Here is a 12121-nt window from a genome sequence, read left to right on the forward strand (position 1 = left end):
CCACCAACATGTTATCGTTACCCGACATCTCATCTACCGTTCTAGTTTAATAGGAAATTGTACTTTATTTTCCAATAATGTTGGAGTATGTATGTATGGCTTATTAGAGTCGTACCGTTACTCCCTTTGTATGTAAACATTATAATTTTACAGCTGTGAAGAAAAAAAAAAAAAAAAAAAATTATCGGTCTTACGAGGATATTATTGGTCGATTTCGATTGACCTAATTTTCGTTCCTTAAAAAAAAAAAAAAATGGAGCATAAAAGAAGAGAGTATTTGGAGGAGGATAATCACAAACCTTATCTCATGAATTTGTTCACTGCTCCAACCTAAAATTGAAGTGAGAAGTGTAAGAGTGCATCAAAAATGTTGGCAAGTCCATCACTTTCATCATCAACACTTCCACTTCCACTTCCCCTTCCCCTCCCACTCCCACAGAAACCCGCGTTTCTTCATTCCAAATCCACATTCCATGGCGTTCGAATTGCGTCCCCTAACCTTTCTTCATCTTCTCTCAGGGCTCAACCCTCTTCATCTTCAACGGTGATGATGTCTAAGAAATATGAAGACTTGAAGGAAATTAGGACAAAAACTAATGAACAAATTAATGATGAGATATTGCTGCTTAAAGGTGAACTCTTTATGCTTCGTCTGAGAAGATCTGCTCGTGAGGATTTCAAGCCTAGTGATTTTGGTTCTCTGCGCAAAAAGGTATTTCTCAATTTTGGAAATTATTTTGGTTTTGGTTTCTTTCTTGTGAATTTAGGTTGATTGTGTTCATGGGTTGTTGTCAATTTTGAATTTTTGTTATTGTTTATGTTTAGTATGGCTTGCATAAATTGGTTTCATGGGTTGTATTATTTCATCTGAAGTCAGTCGGAAACAGTCACATTGTGCCGTTAACTCAGGGGTAAAGATGCATACATCCAGACCCCTTACCCCACAATTTCCTGGAGCCACTGCACGGGGGTAATGTTGTTGTTTATTGTCTTGTATTTGCAGCTGTCTGTTTTTATTTTTGTTTCTGTCATTCTGTGTGTAGGTGATTAGCCTAATGTAAATTGTTGTTGTGCTGGCTAATTTTTCGTCATTTTTATTGCTCTCATGTTGTTTATTTCTTGTATGTTGCAATAGTTAGGGTAAATAGGTCGTTTCTTGGTGATTACTGATTAGCTATGGATATTGTGTTATTTTAATTTGTGAGTCAGCCGTAAACAACATCATTGTGTGTTGTTAAATAGGGGTAATGTTCATCCATCCGACTCCCTACCTTGCTATTTCTGGGAGCACTGCAGGCACTGGGCAATTTAGTTGGGGTTGGTAATTAGTATTGCGTATAATATTGTTATGCTAAAGTACATTTTGTGTTTGGATTGCCTGGGATAGTCTGCTGCATATGAAGTTTGATAAACTCTTAATACAGAGGTATTTTGAATAAAGAACAATACAGAGGATTGTTTGTTATTGATGTTAAGGCTTGTGTTTCATATTTTGGTAAAAAAAAAAAAAATTGAGATTTGGGTTTTAGAATGACATGTGTTGTATGTAAACTTGTATGTGGTCGTGTGTGTTGTCAGTGGCCTATTCAGAGGTTTCTAAAGAATATTGGTCATTGCTAAAAGCTAAAGATAAGACAAAGTAACTGTCTTTCAGATTGGAACATTTATGTGAACCAGCGATTCTTGATAGTCACCTTCAAGGGGTTTAGGTATGGGGGAAGGGGAAGTATGGATGTGAGTTACTAAATTTGTAATTAGCCACACTCTGGAAGACTTAGGGTGTGTTTGGATTGAGGTATTTGGAGGGAAAAGAAAGGGAGGGAGAGTAGGGGATTTAAAATCCCTTATTTGGATAGCAAATGAGGGTGGAGGGAAATGGAGTGGAAGAGATTTGGAGGGATCCATTTTACCTCCTCCAAGCCTAATCAAAATCTCTCAACAATAGGCAAGATTTGGAGGGAAATTGTATCCAAACAACCACACTCCATTGCCCCTCCCCTTCCCTCCTCTCCCTTCCCCTTCCCTCCTTCCCCCTCCCCTCCCTTTCTCTCCACTTTTGCTATCCAAACACACCCTTATGGTGATGCTTGAAACCTGTAGGGAGAACAAGTCCCTAGCTTGCCCAGAGTAAACAACAATACTGCAAGATCAGAATTTGGTGGTTTGGTTACAATTTATGACATTTAACGGAATTGAGCATGTTATCATGGTGAAATTGCTTCAAATTTGAAAAGTTTCGCTTTTCGTGTTTTACACATGAACTCTTCTTCATTCTTGTTTGTTGGTTAAATTGTATAGGGTAAGAGTGATAATGATCGTAAACTTGGATATCAACCGAATCACGAAGAGCACGCTTTCCTTAAGAGTATTTCGACCATATTTCATGCCTTTGGTTACACGAAATTCCTTGTAGGATAAGACGGTTGAGGCCCCTCTTCATCTAGGCAAAGATAAAGAGACTACTTAATGGTGTTTTATTGATTTTACTTTGTCTTCCAAAATCTGAATTTTCATGTATATGAATTATTATCACATGCCTCTATATATACTTAGAATATAAGTATATATGAAGTGGTACAAATGTGGATAAGCATGTTGGTTTTCGTACCAAATCCAACTATACAACCGCCAATCAAGATAATTTCGATTATATGAGTGTGCACTCCGCACCCCCTAACTCACATTATATGAATCACAAGCTCATACCGATTTCGGTCTGAAAACCCGAATACACTTAAATGACTTGTGATCAAAATCACCAACATTGTTCTGATTATGAAATGCCTGTCTCTGCCGCTCTTGAAAATGCGCCTAATTACCTCCTAGCAAACGACGCTGGACTTTATTTTTGGTGTTACAAATTGTGTATCAGTAAGGCAGTCTGGTTATCGTATGCATTGGAAACGTTATAGTAGACCTGTCTTTTATTCGGTGAGTAGGATCTTCCTGTTGTTTTGCGAGTTTAATGAATGACCTTGGGACATTCTCATCGAGTTGTCGTACTCTTTCAAGTTGGATTGAAAGTTACTGGCTTTCTCTCATCTTACTCACCAAAAGGTGAGATATGTTCTTCATGTTCTGGAGGACATTGTGGCTATGTCACCCGTTGTTTTCTAACTTGGGGTGAACCGCGCGTCCGCGCCCTTTCAATCAGAGCCTTAATTTAGCTAATTAGTTAAAGAGCACCCTCAATCCTATGTCATTGAGATATCAATGTGGTGCTCTTCAAAACATAAGCGAAACTGCATTTTTCACTTTGGGCTTCTTATGCATTCGGGTGCATCTTTAAATGCAAGCCAAGGCCCTGGTTTGGTTACAACACTGACACACATGTTTCCACTCAACTAGGTTGCACGCATGCTGACAGTGAAGAGAGAAAGGGAGATAGAACAAGGAATAGGCAAAAGGCTGTCAAGAAAACTCGATAAAGAGTGGAAAAGAAGCATTGTTGTAAAGCCGCCGCCTTCTCTGCTGAAGTTACAAGAAGAAAAGGCTGCTGTTTAGGCTGAGAATGCCTAATATTTTTAAAACTGTATGATTATCAATTGTCTTCCAGTATAGTTTGTTTTCGGCTCGTTATGGTAGAAGTTTGATTTCTTATGTCAAATTCACTTTTGTATTTAAATGATCATGTACTATGTTTTCTCTCTTCATATCTCCTATGTTTCTTCTTGCTTAGTTCTGTGGGCTGAATGCCAATGGTCCTTAACTTTGGATTGGCTCGCTATTTGGGCAGTAAAATCTGTATTGGGCCTAAAGCTGAATGTTTGGAGCTTTCTTGGACAAAACCCTCCTGTGGATTGAAATAGAACTAAAATGATAGCGGCCCAACGTGTAAACTTTCCTATGGGGCGCAGATTAAGATGGCATGGGCCGGGCGATAGAAAAAGGATAGTCCATTATAAGAAGTTTAATTAAAAAAGAACAAAAAAAAGACAATTACCTTCCCTTTATCTTAAACGAACGTGGATCGTGGGGTGCGTATAACCGAAACAAAAACTGAACTTGTCCTTTATCTGGTCCCACTTTTCAGACTTTAGCATAGAACTAGGAATTATTGTAACTTTTATGTTGTCAACCATAATTCACTGAACTCTTACTCCCTCCATTCAACTCCACTTTACAACTTTCATTTATCACGTTTGCCAACATTTTTTTTTAGACGATAAATATCGTTATCTGCGTGTTTGCAAATAATAATAAAAGTTAGATATTTTTAATGTCTTTCTTAAAAGCATTTAATCAAATAAGATCTCACATGAATATATTTTCACTTATGTATCGAGAGAAAATTGAAGTTGAATGTCCGATTGTGAATAGTGCGCAAAAGAGAAACTTGCAAAGTGGAGTTGAATGGAGGGAATATTTATTAATGAAAAATTTAGTACAAGTAATTGTGAGGTTAGCTTGAATGCATTGGTTTTCACGGTTAAAGAGCAAGTTTACAATTTATGAATTTAAACTACTATAATTAAGTTGTATCTTAACAACTTATGAATTTAAACTAAAAGTTCCTGTTTTTATGTTTAAATCATAAGATTCTCTAACTGAAAATTGAAGTTAAGAACTTGAATTAATAATCTTAAAAATCAAAGTTTTCAACTTAAAATAAATACTTTTCAACTTTAAAACACTAGTTAAACTTGTTAAATTAAAAGTTTTCAACTTAATAATCTTAGAGATCAAAATCAAAACTTTTCATTTATCACTTTAAAATAAATTATCCGATTAAGGCCCTGTTCTTTTGGACTTAAAGTTGCTGAACTTAACTTAATTTTTCTGAACTTAACTTAATTTTGCTGAACTTAACTTATTTTTGCTGAACTTTTCTGAACTTAGTTTTGCTGAACTTAATTTTGCTGAACTTTTCTGAACTTAATTTTGCTGAACTTAACTTAACTTAGAGGAACTGAACTTTTCTGAACTTAACTTAATTTTGCTGAACTTAACTTATAGAGAGGGACTTTAAGTCCAAAAGAACAGGGCCTAAATGCCTTAGTTTTCAACTTAAAATGGCAAGTTTTTTTTTTTTGTTATAACTTTGAAGTTTTCTAATTAGATACGAGTGTTTCCTAGTTCCAGTTCTCGATTCAAAAACTTAAGATTTCAACTTAAAAGCCGGAGTTCTAAAATTGACGTCCTAAATACCAAGTTTAAATCCTTAAATTTCCATAACGATCGGATGTGGGACTTGAATACCTATATAGTTTTACTTAGTTACTTACATGATATCATCTAAAGGCACACGAATCAAGTTAAAAAAATCTCAATTTTCAACTTAAAAACACAAGTTTTTTATATGCAGCCAATATGAGAATTGAACCCACACCTTATGTTTTTCACACGCTCTCCTATTTGAGCTAATCGGCTTTGACCTAACTAAGTAATAAAGCAGTAAAAAACACGAAGCATGATCATCAACATGTTGAATTGTTGATTAAGCATATCTAATTCACAAATATTAGCGGAAAGCTTAACATGAGTTTGATAGTGAATTCACAGGTGGCTAACATGGAAATTTTTTATGTATGGAACATATATAGAAAACTCTACCTCAACCAAAATCTCAATAATTTATATGCTGTTCAATCATTCGTTTGCGTTTAAGTAAAAATACCCCTTACAAAAAAACCAAAAAAGGTAAATACAATTTGATTAGGACGGAGGACTGGAGGAGTAGTTTTAACAATTAAATCGAGAAGTAAAAAAGTTTCATAATGGTCAGATCACTTGAGATATTTTAATACCATCTCATTTCTTTATGTGAGAATAGATTTTTCTCATCTGCAAATCAAATTACAAATAAAATAAAAGTTGGGATAAAAACTTCTGTTAGCATAATAGTTGTTAATAATATCTTTGACTGAATAATTAGGTACATATTTAGTTCCCTCTTTTACGGGCTTAGTTAGCTACTAATTTCTTAAGTTTTCCTAACTTATAGCCATATGTATTTGTATATATATTTTGGAAAGAATGAAGAGAGACACAGAAAACTTTCACACAAAACACATTTCTTCTCTTCAATAATTCTGTCATCATGGTATCGAGAGCAGGTTAACAAATCCTGTCTTTCGTTTTATTTTATTTTTTTCTTTTCTTTTCATCTCCTTAATTTCCTTCTTTTGTTCTCATTGTCTTCTTCGTTCGATCAAAATGGTTAACGATAAGAAGGGCGATGGTTCTCAGATTGTTCAAACGCAAAATCCGACTTATGCTCTATCTCAACAGGACGGTACCGGGAGCGAAAATCACTCATGTTTGCCTCGTTGGACCGAACTATGAGGAATGGGCGAAAGGTTTTCGAGTTGCGTTGGGAGCTAACAGGAAATTAGGTTTTATTAATGGTACTTTGAAGAAGGCATCCGATTCCACTGAATTGGAGGAATGGACGGCAATGAATTATTTGATTGTGGCGTGGATTTTTAATACTATCGGGGAAAAGGTACGATCTTCTATTTCTTATCGCGAAACTGCTCGTGAATTATGGGAAGATATTCGTTTACGTTTTACTGTTGGTAATGAAATCAAAATTTATCAAATTCAATGTGATTTATCCGAGTGTAAACAAAAACCCGGAGAAACCATAATGGATTATTACGGTCGCATAAAGAAATTGTGGGACGATATAAATGATTTTGATGCATTACCCTCGTGTAAATGTTCTGGTTGTCACTGTGATCTGCCTAGTACTTTGCGCAAGCGACGTGAAGCTGACCAAGTGTGTGGGTTTCTTATGGGACTCGAATCTTGTTATGCGAGTGTTCGCTCGCAGCTTTTGGGTACCACACCTTTCCCTCCAATTCAGCTGGTTTACTCGCACCTTGTGCAAGAAGAGGAAGTCCGTACTCTGACTCAGGCTCGTGAGGAGAATGCTGCTGCCATGGCTTTTGCAATTAGAGACAGTAACAACGGGAAGGCGCCACAACATCCTAACAGTGGTCGCCCTTGTTTTACCTGTACCTATTGCACGAAGGATGGGCATACTAAAAGCCGATGTTGGAAGAAGCATGGGTACCCTGCTGATCGTACTCCAAATCGTGCCTCTTCTTCTCGGTCGGGGGAAAATTTGAACACCACTGCTTCCCCGAAGGCCAATGCCATGACTGGTGAGTCTCAAGTTGCAGCTAATATGATTCGGTTGAATGGTAAGTGTCTTATTCGTTGGATCATTGACACCGGTGCTTCTACTCATGTTTGCAATGATGAAAGGTTATTTGACTACTGTTATCCTATCAACCCCATTAACATTGGCCTGCCTAATGGTACAAATTTGGTTGCTCACAAAGCCGGAACGATTACGATAAATACTAACCATTGCGTTATATAATGTGCTTTTGGTTCCATCTTTTCAATGCAATTTGTTATCCGTATCACAGCTCCTGACCTCGCAACAAATTATTGTCCAATTTAATAATTCTCAATGTGTGATACAGGACCGTGCATTGACGACGATTGCTGTGGGTGAGCTTTTGGATGGACTCTTTTACCTGACAATGGAGGAGCCGGTCCGTGTTAATGTGGTGAATAATGTTGCTGTTATTGACCTTTGGCATCAACGAATGGGGCATCCTTCTCATCGGGTTTTGGAGCATCTTCCCTCAATTTCTAGTTTTAATCGTATTTTATTCCCGAACATTGTGATATTTGTTTTCGTGCAAAACAAACTCGTACTCCATTTCCTTTGAGTGATAATAAAGCTGCAAATTTATTTAATTTAATCCATTGTGATGTTTGGGGTCCTTACGTACCAAATCGGGCATGCAATTCGCGTTATTTCTTGTCTATTGTTGATGATTACTCTCGCTGTGTTTGGGTTTATCTTATGAAAGCCAAAGACGAGGTACCCCAACTTATGCGTGAATTTTTTGCTCTTATTGATCGACAATTTAATGCCCGTGTGAAAATTTTACGGAGCGATAATGGGACAGAATTACGGGGGCTATTTCCATATTTTAGAGAGAATGGGATTATTCATCAGACTTCTATGGTAAAAACGCCTCAACAAAATGCCCGAGTCGAACGTAAACATCGACACATTTTAAATGTTGGGCGTGCCTTGCGATTCCAGAGTTCTTTACCAATAGATTTTTGGGGGGAATGTGTGTTGACGGCTGCCTTTTTAATTAATCGCACTCCCACTCGTCTTTTACAAAATAAAACTCCTTTTGAATTGTTGTTTGGCCAAGTCCTAGACCTTAGTCTTATCCGAGTCTTTGGTTGCTTATGCTATGCGAAGAATAGTAATCCTATTGATAAATTTGATTCTCGGAGTAGACGATGTGTTTTACTTGGTTATCCGTTTGGTAAGAAAGGTTGACGATTGTATGACATTGAAACAGGGGTCTATTTTAATTCTCATGATGTTCACTTTATTGAAACTCACTTCCCTTTTGCTGACACGATCGAGTCTTCGATAGAATCCGACACGGTGTTTGATGAATCTGATGATATTGTTTATATGATTCCTCCTCCTATCTCGGTCAGTACCCCTAATACCGAGAGTAGTGTCCCTGTTTCTGCGGCCAGCGCACCTGATGATGGGCCGTCGTCCTCTGTGATTGATGCCGACTCGAATATCGCTCGTAATGATAGTGATGGTAATGTGGGGGATGACCCGATTAATCAAATGGTTGAAACCGAATCTGATGATTCTTTGGGAAATACGGTTTCAGAGGGTGAGATGGGACGAGGGAAGCGAGAAAAATATGATAATACTCGGCATAAGGATTTTGTTCGTTGGGATTCTCTTCGGCAACACATTAACACCACTTTGACCGTGACTCCTCCTGGTTCGTCCTCACCCACATCGATTTCCGTCTCAGGTACTCCGTATCCCATTGCTAATTATGTAAATTGTGATATTTTCTCTTCTGCCCATCACAAATTTCTTGCAGCTATTACTACGGAAACCGAGCCTATTTCATTTAAAGAGGCCATTCGTGACCCAAGATGGAAACTGTAACACCCCAAGTTATTGAGAGTAAGGTTGTCCCACATCGGGGAATTGAGGAGGTTGTGATATGTTTATAAGTGATTCCACCCACCACTTAGTAACAAGGCCTTGTGCTTTTGGGCTTAAGTGAGGACAAGTAATGGGCCCAAAGGTACATATCCCATCTTATTGGGTTGTGTTACGACCGTGGTGGGTCGGGTTGTTATAAATGGTATCAGAGTGACCCTGCGACCGTGTGGTGAGCCCGTGGTCGGGAGTACCCGGGTCACACACCAAGCGGGGGAGGATTCTGGGCTTAGCTGCGGTCAAGTTGGAGGCACAACGAGGACGTTGTGTTCTTTAAGTGGAGGAAATTGTAACACCCCAAGTTATTGAGAGTAAGGTTGTCCCACATCGGGGAATTGAGGAGGTTGTGATATGTTTATAAGGGATTCCACCCACCACTTAGTAACAAGGCCTTGTGCTTTTGGGCTTAAGTGAGGACAAGTAATGGGCCCAAAGGTACATATCCCATCTTATTGGGTTGTGTTACGACCGTGGTGGGTCGGGTTGTTATAGAAACAGGCAATGGAAGAGGAAATTGAAGCTTTAGAAATAAATAATACATGGACAATTGAAGACTTACCAACCCATAAGAAGGCTATCGGATGTATGTGGGTTTATAAAATCAAGCATAAATCTGACGGGTCTATCGAGCGTTATAAGGCTCGTCTTGTCGTTTTTGGTAATCATCAGGTCGAGGGTGTCGATTTTGGTGAAACATTTGCTCCGACTGTTAAAATGGTTACTGTTCGTACATTTCTCACTATTGAAGCAATTAATAATTGGGAGTTGCATCAAATGGACGTCCACAATGCCTTTCTTCACGGGGACCTAAATGAGGAAGTCTATATGCGCCTTCCCCCTGGTTTTGGTCACGGTTTAGAAGGTAAAGTTCGTCGTCTTCGCAAGTCTTTGTATGGGCTTCGAGAAGCGCCTCGTTGTTAGTATGCCAAACTTGCTAAAGCTTTATGTTCTTACGGTTTTTCTCATAGTCCCTATGATCATTCTTTGTTTATTTATCGGAAAGGGAGTATTGTGATTAATATACTTGTGTATGTTGATGATCTGGTTATTGCGGGCAACGATGGTGAGGCTATTCGGCTCTTTAAAAATTATTTAAATCAATGTTTTCGTATGAAAGACTTGGGTAAGCTCAAGTATTTTTTTGGGTCCTGAAGTCGCCCGAAATTCAACCGGTATTTTTGTAATACTACGGATTTTATAAGCTAAGTACTCGACCGAGTAGAGCCTACTCGGCCGATTAGTGCCAAGAGTGTAGTTTGTTTGGGTTCTGCCGAGGAATACTCGGCCGAGTATGGTGAATACTCGACCGAGTAGAGGATACTCGGCCGAGTATACATTTTACTCGACCGAGTATCCGGTCTGACGGGTTATATTTTTTCCGCGATTGATTTAGAAAGGATTAGAGTTATTTATAAACGCAAAACAGTTTCCTATTACATTTCATAAAACCTAATCACTCAAACGACGCTCTAATCCTCTCTAAATCTCCCCTTGTGTGTGGGTGTGATCATAGCAAGTGCATTCATCCTTTGTTTCTTTCGTCAGTGATGATGTGGTAATTGTTATGCATTTGTATGGTTGATTGCAGCGTAAGCGGATTGCGAAAAGGTAGGGTTTCCCTACTCAGTTCTTGTGTAATTGAATTGAGATATTTGGTGTATTGTGTATGATTGTTGTCTGCTGATCATCGGAGTGTTGGTGTTGTGGTGACGTTGGTGATTTGGTTGTGTTTTGACGGAAGTGGTGTTGTGATAGCTGTGATGCTGTGGTATGTGTGATTGTGGTGGAGTCACTTGCGGGAGTGGCTTCACACCCTAGTTCGCCCTCCGTGGAACCCGTCACGGGAGGGGATGTGCACATTAAGGGACATGGATTGTTAGTCGCTCGTTGATGAGCTGGACTAGGTGGGGATGGGCTGCGGTCACCCACTGGCGGCGAGGATTACCTGTTGCTATGGGTAATCTGGCAGGGCTACACACTTCGGTGTGTAGTCGGTTAATGTGTGAAATTGGGAGACCGGGGATGGAGGATGATCAGTCGGTTACATTATTTGTTTGTCTTATTTGAATTATGCGGTAACTGACCCCGTGTTGTTGTTTTGTAAAACCTGCGGTGATCCATTCGGGGATGGTGAGTAGATATGACAGGTAATGCAGATGTTTAGTTATGGGACAGACATGGGGAGACATAACTTCGAGTCTAGTTTTCGCCGTTACGAGTTTAGCCGTAAATGATTTCAGTTGTATTGAAGTTCTTACACTTTTAGTTTGAGTTGATTTGAGATAATGTATTCGCTAACTCTTTATACTTTAATAAATGTTGTTTGGAAATTGTAACTTTGATATACTAACCTCGGGAAACCGAGATGGTAACAACCTTTCATGTTAGGGTAGTCCTTGGTAAGGTATCTTGGTATGAGGGGGTGTTACAAAGTGGTATCAGAGCCGACGATTCCGGCACCTAAAACAAATGAACCCAATGAACTTAGGGAGTCTAAATAAAATGAACCCGGGGAGAGTTGTTTGGAGCTACCGCAAGGACTTGGGAGACGTCCCGAAGTCGCATTAAGGCCCTTACGATCTCAAGCCGGTCACATGGAGGGAAAACTGTTGTATGCTTGAGTTCTGTGAGTGTGATATTTATAGTTTGAACCTTGTGCATGGTTGGATGAAATGATGAAAGAAGTGGAATGTGATAGTTGTTGAAAGATGCATCGAGGATTTTTCATGTTAAACTTTGAGAAGGAATATGTTGGCATGTTAAGTGTTGGAACATGGTAAAGTATGAAAGGTGAATTGTGAATTTGTATCTGATTGATATTGATTATGAAGAATGTGATCATGTTATCTGTTTAATACAATATTGAGCATGAAGTATGGTAGTGGTACATGTGCATATGAACATGATGATTTTAATGCTTGATTGTTGGTAGAAACATGTGATTAAGGTCATGCGTCTATATATGTAAATGTCGTGTTTAATTTTAATGTGAGTATGATAAATGTTCAACTATGTACTGGTTTTTAGAGGTATTGAATTATTATTGTTGCCTTTTGTATGTTCAAGTTGTTTTGGCTTAGGAAACTTGATTTGTATAAA

At 38.5% G+C, this 12121-nt stretch overlaps 1 protein-coding gene across 1 annotated transcript; it reads left to right on the forward strand.

Annotated features, from left to right (window-relative positions):
- Window positions 1-271: 271 nt before the first annotated feature.
- LOC141634297 (large ribosomal subunit protein uL29c-like) lies at window positions 272-3655 on the forward strand. The gene is made up of 2 exons (XM_074446516.1): window positions 272-712; window positions 3349-3655. Exons 1-2 carry the CDS (start codon window positions 368-370, stop codon window positions 3502-3504), a joined length of 501 nt encoding a protein of 166 aa, XP_074302617.1. The 5' UTR covers window positions 272-367; the 3' UTR covers window positions 3505-3655.
- Window positions 3656-12121: the final 8466 nt, after the last annotated feature.

The sequence above is a fragment of the Silene latifolia genome, chromosome Y (assembly GCF_048544455.1).
Source record: "Silene latifolia isolate original U9 population chromosome Y, ASM4854445v1, whole genome shotgun sequence".
Classification (NCBI taxonomy): Eukaryota; Viridiplantae; Streptophyta; class Magnoliopsida; order Caryophyllales; family Caryophyllaceae; genus Silene; species Silene latifolia.

Excerpts from the sequence above, each read along its gene's own strand:
- LOC141634297 (XM_074446516.1), top strand. The coding sequence starts at position 368 with ATGTTGGCAAGTCCATCACTTTCATCATCAACACTTCCACTTCCACTT. Across the intron at positions 713-3,348 it reads TTGGTTCTCTGCGCAAAAAG|GTTGCACGCATGCTGACAGT; the intron begins GTATTTCTCAAT and ends CCACTCAACTAG.